This window comes from Setaria italica, chromosome II, assembly GCF_000263155.2.
Source record: "Setaria italica strain Yugu1 chromosome II, Setaria_italica_v2.0, whole genome shotgun sequence".
Lineage (NCBI taxonomy): Eukaryota > Viridiplantae > Streptophyta > Magnoliopsida > Poales > Poaceae > Setaria > Setaria italica.
The window spans coordinates 45,472,842-45,491,458 of NC_028451.1; the positions used below are offsets into that span (position 1 = coordinate 45,472,842).

Here is an 18,617-nt window from a genome sequence, read left to right on the forward strand (position 1 = left end):
GCCGGGGAGCTGCCCCTGATCCTGGCGCCAATGGAGATTTGGGATGCATCTTCAGGACCAGCCTGTCTTTCCGGTTTCGGCAATTAACATGTTCCAAGAACCCTACTTGCAGTGCCTGTTTATGTACATTTTTCAGGTATAAAGTCTTCATGCAATCATATGCTTCATGAGGAAGAAGATCATGCATGTTCTTGAGATGGGCCACCTACTGAAACTTTTCTTAATTAACCCATAGGGCGAAAAGAACTAGTATATATATGTAGGATGATAACAGTATATATGGAACATTAACATATCTGGCATCTGAAGATGAGAAAGAAAAGGAAAGTGGAACAAAGCTGAAAAATCTTCCTCCTATATGAACAGCTCAAATGCTGCGCCTGAACAAGCCCACCAACGTTTGGATTGTGATCTTCATTCAGTAGTACACCCTGCTTGGTGGATTAGGTATCCTGTCTGATCGAATAATCGCTGTTCATCAACTGAACCTTCCTTCAATAGGGATTATTGTGGCACCACACTGATGGGAATTCTCCGCCGCGCCATGAACATCACATATAAGCTGTGGGAAAAAAGATCATACAAATTTTAGTACCAGCAGCAAAAAAAAATCTTTGAAAAAGAAGTACCAGAATCGTATAAAAATATTGACAAGGCAATGTGTTCTATTAATTGCAGGGTTTGCATGTTACTTACCACGTTGAATACCATAATGACCTTGAACTCGTGCCTCTCGTTCTAAATCTCCAGAACAATGACTGCAAAGAAATTTCATTCAGTCCATGTGTTCATCAACGCGGCGCAGAAATGGAGCAAATTTATCCTTACAGTCTGTATCAGTTTTGTCCCACTTAAAGCTATCGGAGCCCTTGTCATCGTCCTCTTCTTCATAAGGACGGTCTCCTATCATCCTCCTCCCACTCGGTTTGTCCTCCAGATAGTACTTCCTCGATGACCCTGCATTGGCATTGCTCGGCCGAGCACTCATCTTCTTCTGCAACATCGTCTTAAACAACTGTACGCACGCAATTAAACAGGAAATACATGAGCTTGAAAGTGTACGTCTGTGATAACTGATGAACCCAAATATGTGCATGACAATGGCATAGTCTGGATGTATGCATGGCTAGCACATTTTTACATTACCTTCTCCATTCTTGATTCGACTGGATCCTTCAAGCTGGGCGCGGGCCCAAACCCGCCGCGGCATGCGAACATCTTCTTGAGGAGGAACTTGAAGGACTTTTGCTTGATGGCGGCGCCGTTGCTGTTGACGAGGAGGTCCCTGGCCTTGCTCAGTATGATCTGCGTGTCCGGCGAGAACTCGCCGCCGTCGCCTGCCGCGTGCCTCAGGGAGATCCGGCGATCCACCTCCAGGCTGGAGGGGCAGTTGAGGAACCTGTCGAGCGGCAGCTGGCTGCTGGCGCGGTCCTCGTCCGTGGCGCCCGACCCGCGGGAGCTCGACTTGGACTTGGCGCGCCGGAGCAGCTTGTTCAGCGCGTCCTGCAGCTTCTTCACCTCCTCGATTGTGAAGTCCGGAACGTCGGCCGCCGCCTGCGACGCGCGCGGGGGCCCTCCATCCGGCGGTGGCTCGTCCCCGAGCGTCCCGATCGAGAGGAGGCCCTGCGGCCAGTCGCCGTTAGGGCTCTTCTCCTCGCGAGCGTGTTCTTGGCGGCAGCTTTCCCGAACAGGGGCATCTGACGACATCGAAGTCGCATGCATGCAAGATAAATCTCGTCAGCACGAAGCTAGCACCGCAGGCTAATGTAACAAGCATGAAACGAAGCACTCACCGCGAGCCGAGTTCACGACGCCTGCCTCGGATCGTCTCTTCTCTTGTTTACCATTGAAGCGATTCTGCATCCAGTTAATGATCTGCAGATCGAGTGCAGACAAAAGTAACCGTGAAACACAAGGGAACAAAGAACATATAGACAAGGTATATAGTGGAAGAATTGCCATGCGATCGATCAGTGGATCAAAACCTAGCTTGCAGTTGATGAGCTTACCCCCATAGCTCCTTCCTCTTCTACTGCTCCAGGAGAACAATTACCACCCTGTGAATTTTAGCAGTGTGACAGCCTGCAAGAGCGTCGGGGAATCGGCGGCTGGCAGGTAACAGAAGCTCGATCGGTTCCTGCAGGGTTTTGAAGGTGTCCTCTGATTGGTCAGTGAGGACGCCTGGTTACGATGCACCTACTTGCATATTCACTGGGAGGTTCCGGAGCAGAGAGAAGCATGGCCATGGAGTGAGAGGAAAGCCGTGTGTGAACTGTGAAGTAGTGGCCTGGGATGCAACCGGGGTCCCCTACCCACTGAATTTAAATAGGGTTAGGGAGCCAATAGTCTGCCACAGAAACCCATGGCTAGATTGAGCGTAGTGGCCAAATTGCACAGTTGCATCCAGTTACGTGCTTACATACTCATGCATGGGACGTTAATTTGAATGGCATATATGTCCGTACTGTTCAGTGAGCAACTTGGCTAAAGTGTATTTGCTCTATGCATGTAACTCTAAATGCATAAACTTTGAAAATGTAATCATATTTTTATATATAACAAATACACTTTTACGTGGTTAATGCAAATATACAAAATTGTAATCTGGCTCGGCACCGAAGCAATCATTAATTGTAAGGAGCTTTTTTATTTTCCCTATTAATAAGAAAGTTTATTGTGTATTTTCTATCTGATTTGGGATTAAAGTGTGGGACAGTACTGCTGGAATTTTTTAACATTTCGCTAATGCTTTTTGCAAATGACCAGTGGTCATTGTGTGCGTGCGCACCGGCAGGTCTCAAGCCTACGTGTCATCCGCGCGTGGTGAATTTGTTTGCTGGCAGCCTGGCATGCCAAGGACCGGCGTGTCTCGGTATATCTGCTGATCGGTCTCCACATGGTACGAATGTACAGTTGTGTTGCGATTGCGATCGCCATTCATGCTCCGACTGTTGAAACTAGAAACAAGGCACCACCCACTGTAAAACACGAGTAAAAGGGTCGATTAGCTTCGATTCGTCCCCAGCTGTCCAATGCTAGCAGTAACCTCCAGCAACCACAAGGATCGTGGAAGCTGGCCAGCCAGCCAGGGAGGAGACCGGCCGGCGGCCGAGTCCAACATCCCGGCGCGGTGGCCAGATCCCACACCAGAAGCAGTACGTAGAAATATCGCGGCGCGGGTACCAGGTTCCGGGCGCCGCAGCCAATGGCCACCGCTCGCCGGCGCCGGGACCGACGCGGCCGACGTGGGCTCGCACGCACCCAGCCATCCGGCGCCTAATCTATTCCCTCCTCCCCGTCGGGGGTCGCGCGGCCCATGAGATCATGCATCGCCGGCAATTAGGCGGGGGCGGGAGGGGGGTTACGAGACCGGAGAGCACCTCGTGGGGGGTAATCAACGGGGGCCTAATCGCGGGGATCACTAGTTAATCCGGGAGGGGGAGGGGGAGGGCGCGGGTGCTTAGGCGGGGAGGAACCGGTCATTAACAAACAGGTGTCAGCCCGACACGGGGAGCCCTGGCCGTGCACGCTGTCGTGACACTTGTCCCGCCCCATCGCATCGCACGGACGGACTCCCATTGGCTGCCCTCTGCCCCCAGCGCCGCCGAGAGACCAAGTGGCGCGCAGTTGGAACACTGTACGTTGAAAGGCCATTTGGTCCCAACCATGTATGATTCTTATTTCCCTAGCACGGAGTTCAACTGCATTGCACGTGATCAGGACTCGTTCCCATTTCTCAAGTGACAAACAGGCCGGGCCTACCGTCAGTCCGAGTCAGAGACCTTCACAGCTCGTGCTCATCGCCAGCCACGGCTGAGATATCTCATCGGTACACAGCCAAAGTGAAAGATGTTCTCTGGCCAAAAAGAATTACACCCTGCTTTCTAATGGGTCTACTCTGGCATCTTTTTTTGCGTCTAACAAAGCTAATTTCAACCCTTGGGCTGTTGGGCACCTAAAGAACAGGAGCATTTTGACCAGTCCGAGTTCCACGTTTTGACAAGGATAATGTACAACCGAGACTGATCGTCTTTGATCAAAGCTGATATACATAGTATTTGACCACCCAGGCTTCCACGAACTCTATTATGTACACTCCAGATCTCCAATCCTCCACACAAACACAAAACACAACACCCCGGTTTTCCTACTACGACTCCGATCCTCCACAGCACACCTCCGCGCAGCACTCGTAGCAGCCGAGGCACGAGAGCGCCGCGCAGATCTGCGCCATTACAATGGCGCACTGGTCGTTCATCCTGTTGCACGCCTTGATGCAGCACATGCAGCAGATGCAGTCCGCCAGTCGGCTGCAGCAGCCGCTAGCCTTTTGCATTATCACTGACTTCTCTGGCGGCCTTACGTCTCCATATCCTGTGATAAGATTTTCTCTCGTAGCTCCTTTGTCACCGAATCCCAGTTTTAGGCCATCAAGAGGGATACGTATCTCATCTGGGCCTTTCTGTCCTTTTAGTTTCTGCTTAACCTGTTCAAGTACACAAAAGCTCAGCTACACGTTCCTTCACATCAATCAATCGACAGTTGCAGCCAAATGAGATACGAAATAAACATCAGCATGTGATCCAAAGTCATTTCATGAAGGCCCTACACAAAAATGGAAAATGAATAATCCTTGAAAGATCATGTTGGACCTACCTTTTGTGTTGCATCTACTTTATCCAGATTGGTTTGAAGTAAGACCATCTCTGTGTACTCCGACGGAATACTATTTTGTATGCTTAATTTTATCACCTGCACGATTGACAAGAATCCCATATGTTATTCAAAAATGAGTAAGAGGATACTAGAGCAAAACGATAAACTACCATGTATAGAATAGCATTTCTACAAAACTAGCTATATTCTGGCAAATCAGAATTAAGTTAAGCAAATTGGTTCACCAATTGTATCTCTCAAGTCAAATGGTTAGGTGGAATTTGTGTATTGATCCTTTGCCCTTGGATTTTACAACGTATGATGATAGTGAGATGAAGCTTTTGTTCGAGGCTGATTCGCTCCTTATTAAACCAAGTTTGACGCCTCAATGTTAATCAAAGCGTAAAGTTCTACTAAAAAGATAAGTGTAAAGCCAAGAAAATCTAATAGAATCATTTGTCTGACTTACAACCCACCTTTCTCTCCAGTTGTTTGTCTGCAGAAAGCCACGCCTTTGATGTCAAAAGACTAATCTGTTGTGTAGCCAACACCTGAGATTCATACATAAAAGAAATAAATAAGTTAAAGGTCTTATCAGCGTAATGCGATGAGTGACGGAGCATAATATCTGAAAAGAGTTTGCATTACACCAGTTAGCTCAAGCTTTGAATCATGCTAGTGTTAAATTTATGTCCTTGTGTGTTCGAGAAAAAAATTATGTCCTTGTGAAAGTCCATTAATGAATCAATAAATTTCGTTGATTTAAACGTATCTCTACCATACTATCATGAAAGTACATCCTCCCAAAAACTTTTCATAAAATAACTGTACCCTTTCACAAGCATGTCTGAAACCTACAAGTGAAACAGGGTTTGGAAAAATGCAGCTTTACAAATTACAACAGGTGTGTCGTAAAGGACATGTGTTTTTGCGGAAACTCTTTTTCTCAAAATTAGTTTTGTAACACTTTAGTAGCCAACTTGCTTGGGACAAGAAGGCTTGAAGTTTTTATAATTTCAAAGAGTGTAGTTTGAAATGTAGGATATCCTAGTAGTGAAGTAACACGCACAATGTTTGGAAATAGCTTGAGCATCTTACTTTGTCAAGAGGTATTTCCTTTAGATGTTGGACCTTCAGTTCAATCGAGATTTCCTTCATGTCAGCCAAGTAACCTTTAGCTATAACTGTGTCTGGGAATTTGCCATGGTATTTTCCAGATACACATAAAGGATATTTCACTGAAAGGTCTGGTATGTACTCAGAGTCCACCTAAAGAACAAAAGCACAGTAATTAGACCAAAATAGTGTTCCAGCAAAACTAGCACAATCTTGACTGACCATCGACCAGCATTAAAAAATATTGCTAACTTTGTTATTGACAACAAAAGTTCGTAACAAAGAGCAGTACAAGCATAAGATACACTAGAGACTTAAAAAAGAGATGAAAAATTTCTCACAGATTATACAGTAAAATTTTTAGTCTAAACATTTGCATATCCACAAATAAGCATACTAGATTATAAGTTTGTCCAGTCCAATCTGCATCTATACCTAGCTTGGAAGATTGGGTTGGACCAAATGAAATCAGGTAAGGCCATGACACAGAATGGCTTTTGCATTATGTAATTTTAAGGCATCATGGACTTTGCAGTGAGATTTTTGGCTACCAAAAATGGCCAAAAGCAAAGGTTTATAGCATGTAGGCACACAAGCATCATAACACAAACTAATTAATAAAAATAAGCAATTACTAATTAAACCACGCACAAACTCACTTCGAATTCATCAAGATGTGTTATAGCATCAATAGAGATGTTTGCCACAATTGTATTTGATGCTCCTGCAAACCACTTAAGAATCCGGCTCTCAATTGATGCTGGATGACAAATTCAGAACAAAACCATGTTAAAGCCATATATGCACTAGTCCAATGCATGCATACAAAAAAGCACAATCGTGATTTCAGAAATATGAATTTCATTTATTAAAAATACAAATCAGTAATGCATATGAAGGTAAGACCATAGCATAAAAAACTAGAGCAAATGTACATCCAGTCAGAATGCAGAAGGAAGAAGAGTTAGCAAAACTCTGAAGACCCAGATTGCAAAGCAAGAAGCAAGCATCAATAAATTTTGTAAAAAATTGGGTTCAAGCTTGAAAAGCTGAACAACATGTAGAAATAACCATTGCTAGAAATATCACAGCTTATATTAAAGAGAAACATCAAGCCAACAAAAATCCAACTGATGATGGAAATGGTGCATGCAGCTAGATCATAATTGCAAAGACAACCTCTAGTACCTGTCTCAAGTGCAGCATCATAATGTCCCTTGCCAATTGACGCTAGCATGCGCAAGAAATAGTGGTTGCAATGCGATCCTAACATGTTTCAGTCACAGAGAATGAGGACCATTAGAAACCATGCAATATCTAATAAATAATCAACTTTACAAAAGAAAGAATAAATAAAACAGTCTTGAATCAGTAAATAGCCATTCCTTTTGAATTATGATTTTTTTTGTTTTAAAGGGAACTAATATTTGCATATAAAATTATGAGAAGGGGGTACGGAAAAGAAAGCAGGAAGGAGACATTTACTTCAAGTCAGGAACTGCATGAACTGAGTTTTGATTGGAAATACGCCAGAATTTACCTAGTCCAAAAGTAGAAATGCGGGGAGATTTAGATCCTCTATTGATAATCTCCGTTTTCATAGTTTGGCAGATGTTATGTTCGTCCTCAACTGAACCATCAGTCATGAGATATATTTGTGGAAGTGCATCATGGACACTTGATAGTAAAGCCATTGCCTTGAATTGAGAAATAAATAACAGTATGAGTAACAAAACAAAAGGATACTATAAGATAAGACAATTCCAACTCATGGTATTTGAAATGAAGAAATGTAATACCTCACTCAAAGGATGCATAATATCTGTACCGCCCTCAGCAACAAAGTTTGAGTTCATCCAATCAGTAGCGCTTGCTATCGTTTTTTCATTTACTTGCTCTAAACATGAAGAGAATGAGTGAAGCTCATCATTAAATGTTATAATATTGAAGTAATCCCCTTGCACAAGCTCTGAAAGAGCAGTAGACACCGCATTCTTGACATTCTCAAGAGGCTTTCCTTGCATGCTTCCACTTGTGTCAACAATAAACACGACTGCTTTTCTGAAGACCTATAGAAATATCTGATATATGAGATAAAGGAACAGGAAGGCATATTTCTTGAAATACAAGAGAGGTTGACATGAGACTAAACTTCTGAGTCAATGAACCAAAACAGTACTAAAAGGGTATAAAGGTACCGATATACTATTCCAACTTTAATGATGCACTAGCAAAGTAGCACAACATATGTGCTCTTACCAGCAGTTCTCTTTGGATGGACAAAAGAGCCGAATGATAATTTAGGCCAATCTCAATGGGAGTTTCATGAACATTAATTTCTATGCCACATCATCAAAATTGCTGACTTGGCAGGGTAATTATAAGGAGAGAGGAGGGGAGAGTTTCATTAGATGAGAGAGGAGTTTAATCCCCATGATACTCATCAGGCTCAGTTACCAAGTTTTCAGTCTTGGTAGAAGAATTTCGCGATAACGGTTTCATGCAGCTTATCAAAAGTGCTGAATTAGTTTGATGTCCTTGTCCTTAAAATAGATAAATTCCCAGGTGCAGACATCTCGTTAAAGGAAGATAATGTCGAAAGTAGCAGCAACTAACCTTTCTGCTGCCACTACCAGGTAGAAGAAAAATGCAGAAACTATCTCTGTCATCATAGTCACGTAACGTTGCGGGTTGCACGAGCACACCACCAGACAGATCAGCTGAGTAAACCTACACACATCAACATAAATTTGTATTCAAATTAGGCAAAGGACAGCAGATTCAGCAACATTGCAAGTTCTTCACTGTTGAATAATTGACAGGCTAGTTGCAAGATAGCTCATTATTTTCATGTATAATTTTCCTTTAAGATGCCTTGGGATGACAGATTCTGAAGCAACTAAATTACTCACACTGTATGAAAAGTTGAAATCTTTGCTTGACCAATTCTCAACAACACCTTCATGCAGGAAAGACAATTTATCACCTTGCCTACTCTTTTCCTGATATAGAAATAAAACAATTTCAGAATACCAAACCTATGAGGAGGTCTTGATCTCCCAAATGCACATCAAAACAGTATTAATAAAGAGGTTAAATTTTGTCACCTTCAATGGGTGGCTTGTTCCTTGCAATAAAACCTCTTTACTGAAACCACTATTCACAGTTAACTGAATTTTTTCCCTCTTCATGAACACTTTTGGTAGTGGGTTGACAAAATAAGGAAAACGGAAAGGTATGTCAACAGAAAAGCATCCATTGTCATATAGTAACTTCTGAGACCATCGAAATGTAGCATATATATCTGCTCCACCCTCAACCTTGATTAATGAGACAGAAGCGTGTGGATCAGCAAAGAATTACAGCACTTCAGAAATCAAAAACGAAATTACCAGGGACATGAGATGTGTATGTATGTAGCACATACCTGAGGTATTGTCAAGAAAAACAATTGGGGCTTCAAAAGACCGCCACTCTGAATTTGTCCATGATGCACAGTGTGGTCTTCTACGTCGATTACTTGAGTATTGTACGATCGTCTTCCAATGGTAACCTCAGCGCCTAGAATTGAACCCTATTAGCCAAACCGTTCTTAGGTTGAGACCAATACAAACACGGAAAAAGATGTAGCCAAGGTAATAAGTAAAAATATTTCAGAAACATGTATGCAAAATATTCAACGCTTGATTTGTCGATGGTAATGTCTATCAATAATGCAACATAAATGTACATCATGTATGGACAAATGATGAAATAAGGAGAATCTTTATTACATGTACCTATCAAGTTATTAAACTTGAGCAATCAGATCTCAATCAACAAAAAAAAAAACAAATGTTTCTGTTCACACGGAACCTAATGTCCATGCAAGTGCTTCATTTTCTTTTTTATTTAATTTATCTTATCCGGTCCTTGTCAAACCTCCATCAGCAAGACAAGATAAACAGCAATGGCCCTGCATAAACCCAATAGTATGCAATAATCATAAAAGCAATACTTGAGAACTTCAAAATCAAATTAAGTTTCATATTTTCAAAACAAGTATACTCTTTTTTTAGGGCAATTCAAGACAAGTATTACTCTACAATGCCCAAGGAACAGCAAAAAGTACTGACCAATGCTGACTCAAGATCCAAGCAATCCAACATATGACCAAATGGGAACGCAAGATAACCCCTATGCTCTCTGAGTAAAATTGTTCAAAGTATTACAGGTTTATTGTCATCCAAATCAAGTTACCTCTCTGCAGAACCAACATATCGCTTCCATTGTTTGATTTCCATTGGACAAAGCAACCGATTACTTTTAATTGCCTGAGCAACTACACTGAAATTTACTATTCTATTATAACTGAAGAGTGAAGAAACTCCTTTTGCTTATCTGGATTCTATGAATCAAGCTTCAACAACATGTGTAGATTATATAGCAAACCAACAATCAAAGTCAGCACCCTTATCACAAAAAGATCAATCAAAACACATGAGAAAAAGATTGTCAAACTCAAAATATTCACCGTAAAAAAAACGGATTGTATAAACGTTGCATTATAAACTGAAACCAACCAATCCAACATCATAGGCAACAGCGAAGTAAAAATGCATAAGTCATAGGATCATTTGTAAATCAACAGCATTCACTAACGGATAATATGCGCAAATAAAAAGTGCAAGCTAAGGCACATGTCTACACCGACCAACAAAATCCATGGGCCTACCGGCCCCCAATCACGTTGGTCAAACAGCTCCCATTATACTGCAACGGCAATTATTTCAATCCCCACCATACTGAATCTAACGAGACAAGTCAACAGAAACAGGGAAACAAAACAAAAATGCGAAATGCCAAACCACAACAGAACAGAGATGAGGACCCCCGATCGTGCTCACCTGCTCGCCCATGGGCACAACGATGCGCACGTCGCACTCGCGGCTTCGCGTGATGCAGTGCAGCCACCAGCGCGCGCGCAGGGTGACGTGCGCGGCGTCGAGCGCGCAGTCGACGGCGAGGTCGACCTCCTTCATCTGCAGCGGGATGAGCGCGGGCGGTTCGAGGCGGCCGTAGACGTAGGGCTGGTAGCTGGGCACGTCGGGTGTGTCGACGGCGCCCGGGTCGGTGACCACCGCGTACGCCGTGGGCGCCGTCGGGAGCAGCCGCGGGTCGGGCCCGGCGGCGGACGCGGCCGACACGGTACGGTCCATCCCCGCGGGCGGGCGCGGCGGGGGCACCCCGCCCGGGAGCACGAGCCGCTTGGAGAGCTTGAGCCCGTCCTCCACCGCGCGCGCGAAGTCGTCCATGGCGGCGCGGAAAATGGCGATCCGCTAGGGTTCCGACGTGGCGAGACGACGCGAGAAGGACTGCGATGCGGAGAAGAGGAGGCGGCTTGTGGGAAGGAAGGGAGGAGGAGGAAGGCGAGGAGCGCCGCGTCGGGGAGGCTTGTGGCGATTGATGAAGCCGGCCGCCCCCGCCCTGCCCTGGAGAGGGAAATGATGAGCTGGGTGGGCGTGGCCGGCTGCGTGGGGCCCAGGGGGCGGTGAAAATAAGCGCGAGGGGAGGCGCCGTGCGCGTGGTGGCGTCGACCTGTGGTTGTTCGATTCGTTAAACCGGGGTTACTTTTTTCTGTTTTCCCAGTGAGATTGGGTTGGTACAGTGCTGGCTGATGTCCGTTATGGTGGAGTTTTGGGGGGTTGGCATCTTTCTTTGGCTCTCGCTGTTTCCTTTCATTTGTTTTTTACATCGTGTCACCATTCACATTGCCTACTCTTGAAAGTTTGTGAGATGCTTTGTTACTTGTTTATAATAGTGATAAGCCGGGAAATAATTGAGTTTTTTTGGTCGTGTCCTTGTAGAGATGTTTTGTGCGTTGGGCTTCTAGATGTTGGGAATGATATGTAGAGCAGACCACAATGCATTTGGATGCAACATGAGCTCGACATTCCAAGGTCGCGTGAGTAGTTTAGGTTCCAATTAACATCACAACTTTTTTCTCTCTCGGTTTCCCCAATTTAAAAAGTATTATTGCAAGCTCTGGATAAGAATTATTGTCGCCCGTCCATGACCGAACAGCATTGCGACTTGGACGCTTCCGGTTGGTCGATTTTGGCATACAGAGTCACTCTACCATTAGACAATCCTGTCCCATCAGCCTTTTCACCAAACTTGAGCTCAGTGTTTAGACGTGTTGGATCACATAACCCGCCTGTAACAACGGGGATTAGCTAGCCAGGCTTTGATCACGCAGGCAGCCTGCCGACGGTGGCGTCCCGCACTTTCCACGGGCGGTGACCGGACTCGCGCACTGAAAAGTCCCGAAACCCCCGCCGTCCCAACGTCCAGTTTCACATCGGCCTTGGCCGGCCGGTTCGCCCCGCGCGCCACGTGTAGCCGTTGGAACGCTAGCTCCTCCTCGGAACCAACGGGCCGGGCTAGATCCAGGCGGCCACGCGCCGCAAGGGGACCGGCACGCGGCGACCGGCCTGCAACGGCTAGCTAGTCGATGGCCTCCCTCTCTTTCGTGCATGTGAGCCCACAGCACGGCGCCCCTGGGTCCTCTTTTCTGGGGCCGCGGACCGTCCTTGGACAGACTTCCCCAGCCTCGGGACTCGGGGAGCAGGAATCATGGCATGGGGCAGGCCATGCTTGTGGCAGAAGGCACGACAAGAACACGGAGGAGCAGAAACGCTACTGCCGTGCGTAAAAACGTCCTGCGACTCCTGCGTGACTTCACCGGGTTGCTTCCTTCAAGTCTTTTTCGCGCAGATGCAGCGTAACGCTACTGCCGTGCGGAAGGAACAGCACCAGACAGGGACACGGAGATTATTGGTGATGGTGAAGCTAAATCCGCATGCGGCTGTGGGTTAGTAGTAGACCGTCTTAAAAGCTCCACAGCAATCGTTCCTCCTCTCCTCTACCTGTCGACGTTGCCCACTGCTCGTTCGATCCGTGGCCACGTGATCTCTTAAGAAAACAAGGGTCGTTCTCGACGGTGGCGGCCCACGGCGCCGGCGCGAAAGCGACGCCCCCGATACGGGTATCCCCGCGAGGGCGCTCGTGCTCGCGTGGCCAAACCGCCAAAGGGCCGGGCTCGGCGTGCGGGGTGACGAGAGCTGGCAGCGACCTCCACCTGAGATGAGATTGGAGTTGGAGAACGGCCGCGCGACGGTCACGGCACGGACGAGGAAGGGGGCGGTCAGTGTGTTCGCCGGCCTTCAGGATAGTTTTGCGTCGTCGCGACCGTGCCATAAATTTGGCTCGTTATCGTCCCCGCCGAATCATTCGCGCGTCGTGCGTTTTATCTTGCTCGTGCTTCCTTCGTCGCGATCGAAAGTCCAATAATTTCGGACGATAACACCACGGCGAATACGATTGACGGAGAAAGTGATAGGCGCTGTAGAGAAATATCTGTACGCCACGTACAACGGGTATTTGACCGATGGGCTCGAGAACCCTCATCAACTCCCTTTTCTATTCCCCTGTGATCGTGACTCGATCAACTGCTCCGACTGGCACGATGATATGCAATGATCCTGAGGTGATCGTCGTGATGCTCGATGATAAGCACCTGCGACAGGCGCCAGCCAGCCAACAAAGCGGAAAACTGAGACGGCAGCTGCGATGCGGCCCAGGAACGCAACGTCCGAGCTAGCAGGCCTTGATGGGCCGTGCACCGAAGATAGGCCGGATGCCACACAAACCCAGAGCATGATCTTTTGATTTAAGATGCTTATTTACATGTTCTCTAATACTATTCCATAGTCCGTGCTTGTGAGTTGTCACGACAGCATGCGTTCTATTACTTGCAGTTTTTGCATAGGGTTGCCAGCTGCAGTAACTAATGCACTATTCTTTAAGGAAAGGAGGTGGTGAGTGATCTATAACAAATTAACAATAGAAGCACAGGGTATCTGAGGAAATTATTATTTTTAGAAATCAGGAGTACATTTTTAACTAACTCTTCTTGTTTTCAGATGGTAATATCGGCATTGCAGTTCTCCCTGAAGGACGACTTCAAAGCCACAGAGATTGAGGTAACCATCCTTTTTAACTTCTGCAGACATCTGTCACATTTTTCCACCATCATGCTCTGAAGAATACAGGTATAACTAGTATAACGACCGTTCCGGGTGGGGGTTGTCAGAAAGGATGATCCAATTTTTAGGCTACTGACAGCAGCTGAATCGATTAGAACCTCTGAAAGCCATCAACCCTGGCAGGCAAAGCAGAGCTGAGGTCTGAACAGCCGAACAGAACAATCTGCTCGGCCACTAGTCTTCTGAATCTCTTACAAACTGGTACTATGGTAGCCGGTTACTACTGTACAGAAGAGCTGTGTATAGCAATATGCTAAACAGCGAAATGTTCCCTTTCCTAGCTTATTCCGGTATAAACCGACGTTCAGAAGCTGCGCCCTGCTCCTGTGTCACCTGCGCCAGAGATAACTTCCCGATGAAGTTGGTGGCGAGGCTTCCGAGGAAGATGTCCCCGTTGAACTCGTTCACCGAGGTGACGAAGTTGATCACCTTCCCTTGAGAGTCGTCGAGCACCCGGACGATGTCGCCACCCTCCGACACCTGAGCCACCATGGCCCCCTTCATCGTCGACTTGCTCCACTCGACGAGCGCCGGGAACGTGGCGACTACTCTCTTCGCCAAGGTCCAGCGGGTGATCAGGTCCAGCCATGGCGACCTCATCTGCATGCATTTCGAACACGAAAGCTGTCAGCTGCGATGTTTTTCGTATGGACGATGATCGGGAGGAGCTAGTAGCGTCTTGACCTGGATGAGGGCGATCCAGAAGTAGCCGTCTGATCCGAGGCGAATGTTGTCGGGACACCCCGGGAGTTTATCGATGAACGTCTCGGCCTGACCAGCCTTCTCCCCTTTCAGCCACACTTTCATGCATCTGAACCTGCAATTTTATTGTTCAGTTGGTTCTCCAATCTTCCATATGAATTGAATCCTGTATGATTCGGGTGGTGAAGGTTGATGAGTTACCTGCTGGACTCGCAGACGACGACCGAGGCCTCGTCCCTCGGCAGGGCGACGCCGTTGGCGAAGCCGAGGTGGTCGAGCACGACGGAGGTGTGGCCCGTGCGCGGGTCGTAGCGGAGGAGGCGGCCGGTGGCGCCGGACTCGAAGAAGTCGTGGAACCACCTATCGAAGCCGAACCTGGCGCTGGCGTCGCTGAAGTAAACCGTGCCGTCCGACGCCTCGATCGCCGCGTCCGCGAACCTGAAATCAGCAAAGATGTTCAAGAAAAATCGGCAGCGGTTCACAGCGCTGCACTGCACGGCGCGGCGGGTTGCTTCGGAGTTGGGAGGGATGCGAAATTGCAAACCTGATCGGGGTGCCATCGACCTCCGAAGCAAGAAGGGTCACTCCGTCCTCCCCAACTCTCAAAAGTCCCTAGTCAATGCAACAGAGTACCATTCTTTTAATATAATTTTATCGGCACGTGTTTCATGCTCCTGTTCATCATGACACGCAACAGCAGGTATACCTTGTCCGCGTCGCAGACGAGCATGGTGCCGTCGGCGGACGGCGTGATCCCGAGCAGCCCGGCGCCGCCGACGAAGCGCCACCGCTCCCATGACCCGTTGCCCGGGTGCATCCTGTGCAGCCACCCGTCCCTCGTGGCCGTGTACAGCGCGCCGCCCGCCGCCGCGTCCACGTACACGTCCTCCGGCGCGTCCAGCACTCCTTCCCCCAGCTTCTCCAGCCTCTGCAGCACATGCTAGCGCGCGTCATGCACGCCCATGAAAACGGCAAGAATAATGGGCGAACAAGAAGAATTCTGAGGAAGGACTCGTCAATTAACCTGGAGGAGGTTGTTGGGAGGCGGCGTGGGCGGTGGCGGTGTCGACGGCACCGGCTCTATGGGGCAGTTGAGCGCGACGTGGGCCGCCAGCGACGCCACCGCGGCCAGCGCGGCGGCGGCGAAGAGGCCAAGCGCCATGGCCACAAGTGGACGAGGTCCAGAGAACCAGTGATAGCTGTAACCACCTCGAACCCTGGAGGCTGGAGACTGGAGTGTAGATAGGATCGCAGTTGTTTGATCCTTTTGAGCATTATCCTATCGTATGAGCTTGCAGTGCACATCGACGACGTGTGGAATGGGCGTGCACTTCTTTTTCGCGGTGCGCATTTCAGCATTTCGTCTGGAAGCCAAAAAAAAAAAAACGAGAGTAGAGTGGCCCTAAATTCGTCGGGGTTCAGAAATTCAGATCTCAGTTTGCGCCGGATCCGCACGCAACAAAGGACTGATCCAACAAAGAACCACGTTCCAACTAGTGGGCCAGGAGCTACGTGAGGGACGTGGTCCTGCACAGCGGCGTCGATCGGACCAGGAGCTACGTGAGGGACGTTCCAACCAATGTCTTGTCCGTCTCCACGAGCGCCGGACTTGCTAGACGCACAGCTCCAAAGCCAGCAGAAGCGTCCCTTTCTGTTGTAGCGTGAGGTGACCCTCTACTACGGCGTGAAACCTACGTGTGACTGTGAGTTAGTGTTCGATGATTGATGTATAACTAATAGCTTTAATTTGCTAGCGATTGATGGTACGTGCAGGTACATGAACGTCTATGCAACATTAATCATTTCTTTCACACCGGCAAAGAAGAGTTTAAAAACTGAAACTGCCCGTCAAAATTAAAGGAAGAATCTCCATATATAGGAGAAAAACAAACGAATACAAGACAGAGAGTTACAATGAATTTGCAAGATTTGTATGGTAATCAAATGGCGTACTTGGATGCATCTGAGGCTTGCTTTCAGATTTTACTTTTCAATCCACATGACAATTTCCCTTCATCTTCATCGGCTTTCGGCTATCACCAATCAGTCACTGCAATTACATTTTCGACAGCCACCTCACTTGAGAAATGGCAGGCCTTATTGCCATTGCCTGGACACCATGCATGCAGCAGTACAGAACTCAAATTGTCATTGTTATTCTAGAGAGAATCACATCAGTGGGCCGCCTAGGTCAAGCCATTTTATCTTGAGCAGAGAAAAGTCAGAATACCATATGGATCAGTCTGAGATCTCGGTGGCATACCTTCGTTCCATCACACGTGGTGAACCCTGATCATCCAAGGCATTCGAGAAGCCTGATCATTTTGGCCTTTTGGGCTAACACACGCCGCACCAGCATGAGGAATCGTCGTCACTGTTGGAAAATGAAGAAAAGAAAGGGACATATCAATAACAATGCACCACTTAAAAAGTGTCAGTGAAGATGTTCTTATAGCAGTTTCTTCGATCCGCTAAAAATAGGTTTGGACAGTGAATAACATTTACCATATTCACATAATTATTCTGCTAAATAGAAGATTTACGAACGAATTTACCAGCCTCCTGAGCAAAAAGTTTTTTAACTAGTGAGGACACCTTGTCAGGCCTTCAACAGGTGGATCTGATAAATCATGTTAAAAGATTAGCCATGGCTTCAAACTGTGAACTGCCAAACATGTAATATTTCAAATACAAAGCTCGTGATAACTCATCACATAAATGTGGCTCGCATTGTTCAGACAACGAAAAATTGGAAAGGATACCATGATTTCTATATAAAACAACAATCTACAAAGGTCCTGCGCGAGTAGAATTGTCGAATGCACTCCTTCAGTTCACCAGCAATGATATGATAGGCATGGGACTCTTTAATAATGGAACAGAGACACAGAGTTTAACGTATTGTGATTCTGGATTTTGTACTGCAATATTCATTTCCGTGATTAAAATCGTACATGACAATGAAGTTCAATGCGAATCTTTTTAATTGGTAGATTGCAAGAGCATGACTGAAACAGCCCAGCAACACTGCAGTAGACACCACAGCATCTTATAGGAAAATCTGGAGGCAACATAGCACGATAGGGTGGACATGTGTGATCTAATCATCACTGCAAAATTTTCACACAAACACATTGTGTGCAATATGCCACATTTGTTAGGTAGAAGCAATGAGCTAGATGGAGATGAAACAAACAAAACAAGAGTGTTCCTTCTTTTCCCCCTCAAATACAAGGGTTTTCAGTGTTCCTATTTCTACTCTCTAGTGAAGATATAAAAAGTAGTTCCAACGAAGGCTTCAAGCTAAGGCTCCAGAGGTATATTATAAGGCAACAAGTATTGCGAACGATAATGAACACACAAGTTCTGACATAAACTTTTTTTTTTCTGAGAGGAACAACGGATGGGATGAGTATACCACTGATGCCGGCAGAAGCCGGTAATGAATGGAGAGAGGCCCCTTACAGAATATGTTGCCCTTAGGCTAGAGTTAGGGGGGGAGGGGATGTCGACCACACTCTTGTGTTTGGAGGGGAAGTGGCAAATCCACAGATGGCAGTCGCGTCTGCAGTTGGTGACGATTCGCCGCAGGGCTCGGGCTCTCGTTCGTGAACACCACCTCGTTTCGGTGTTTCCACGTATTAAAATTTGAATTTTAGATCTGGAACTTGTGTCGATTATTTGAGCATCAAGATGATATCAAATAAAAATAAAGTTTGAACTACGAAGTTGTAGATCTCTTTGAGATCTACAATTTACATATAAAGTTTATCTTCATCCGAGTTCATATGAATTAGTTATGATTTCCATCCAATTTCATATGAATGAATTAGTTATGATTTTTTTGAAAGTGTACTGCTCAGAGGAGGGAACTTACCGCCGGTTCAACTTGCGGTAGCTTACTTCCGCCGTTTCAAATGGCGGTATAGGTATATATTTGCAATTTTTTGTTAGGCCATATATTTTTGCAAAATACTAAAATAAAAAAAAACTCCCGCACACTGAAGTGAAGTAAGCCGGAGCAGCAAAGCTGTCGCTACGCTTTTGGGCTGCAAT

At 46.6% G+C, this 18,617-nt stretch overlaps 3 protein-coding genes across 3 annotated transcripts; all 3 read right to left on the bottom strand.

Moving 5' to 3' along the window:
• Nucleotides 1–245: 245 nt before the first annotated feature.
• LOC101779024 lies at nucleotides 246–2,274 on the bottom strand. The gene is made up of 6 exons (XM_004959765.2): nucleotides 2,010–2,274; nucleotides 1,794–1,875; nucleotides 1,147–1,697; nucleotides 829–1,015; nucleotides 697–758; nucleotides 246–562 (listed from the first exon to the last, which is right to left on the bottom strand). Exons 1-5 carry the CDS (start codon nucleotides 2,013–2,015, stop codon nucleotides 739–741), a joined length of 846 nt encoding a protein of 281 aa, XP_004959822.1. The 5' UTR covers nucleotides 2,016–2,274; the 3' UTR covers nucleotides 246–562; nucleotides 697–738.
• A 1,673-nt stretch (nucleotides 2,275–3,947) lies between these two features.
• On the bottom strand, nucleotides 3,948–11,279 carry LOC101756562 (inter alpha-trypsin inhibitor, heavy chain 4). Its single transcript, XM_004958232.4, has 13 exons — nucleotides 10,659–11,279; nucleotides 9,200–9,346; nucleotides 8,880–9,092; nucleotides 8,685–8,774; nucleotides 8,389–8,502; nucleotides 7,572–7,841; nucleotides 7,313–7,469; nucleotides 6,961–7,038; nucleotides 6,432–6,532; nucleotides 5,755–5,925; nucleotides 5,133–5,207; nucleotides 4,657–4,752; nucleotides 3,948–4,486 (listed from the first exon to the last, which is right to left on the bottom strand). The coding sequence occupies exons 1-13, from the start codon at nucleotides 11,064–11,066 to the stop codon at nucleotides 4,151–4,153; spliced, it is 2,256 nt and encodes a 751-aa protein (XP_004958289.3). The 5' UTR covers nucleotides 11,067–11,279; the 3' UTR covers nucleotides 3,948–4,150.
• Nucleotides 11,280–13,791: 2,512 nt separating this feature from the next.
• LOC101756979 (protein STRICTOSIDINE SYNTHASE-LIKE 4) lies at nucleotides 13,792–15,924 on the bottom strand. The gene is made up of 6 exons (XM_004958233.4): nucleotides 15,586–15,924; nucleotides 15,268–15,489; nucleotides 15,106–15,173; nucleotides 14,763–14,999; nucleotides 14,544–14,676; nucleotides 13,792–14,459 (listed from the first exon to the last, which is right to left on the bottom strand). Exons 1-6 carry the CDS (start codon nucleotides 15,721–15,723, stop codon nucleotides 14,142–14,144), a joined length of 1,116 nt encoding a protein of 371 aa, XP_004958290.1. The 5' UTR covers nucleotides 15,724–15,924; the 3' UTR covers nucleotides 13,792–14,141.
• Nucleotides 15,925–18,617: the final 2,693 nt, after the last annotated feature.

Coding starts and splice junctions, on each gene's coding strand:
- LOC101756979 (XM_004958233.4), bottom strand. CDS start 15,723: ATGGCGCTTGGCCTCTTCGCCGCCGCCGCGCTGGCCGCGGTGGCGTCG. Junction 15,490..15,585: donor CTCCCAACAACCTCCTCCAG/GTTAATTGACGA, acceptor CATGTGCTGCAG/AGGCTGGAGAAGCTGGGGGA. Junction 14,677..14,762: donor GTCGTCTGCGAGTCCAGCAG/GTAACTCATCAA, acceptor ATAAAATTGCAG/GTTCAGATGCATGAAAGTGT.
- LOC101779024 (XM_004959765.2), bottom strand. Junction 1,698..1,793: donor CGTCGTGAACTCGGCTCGCG/GTGAGTGCTTCG, acceptor CGATGTCGTCAG/ATGCCCCTGTTCGGGAAAGC. Junction 759..828: donor GGACAAAACTGATACAGACT/GTAAGGATAAAT, acceptor ATTTCTTTGCAG/TCATTGTTCTGGAGATTTAG.
- LOC101756562 (XM_004958232.4), bottom strand. CDS start 11,066: ATGGACGACTTCGCGCGCGCGGTGGAGGACGGGCTCAAGCTCTCCAAG. Junction 9,093..9,199: donor TTTTCTTGACAATACCTCAG/GTATGTGCTACA, acceptor TCATTAATCAAG/GTTGAGGGTGGAGCAGATAT. Junction 8,503..8,684: donor ATTTCAACTTTTCATACAGT/GTGAGTAATTTA, acceptor TGATGTGTGTAG/GTTTACTCAGCTGATCTGTC.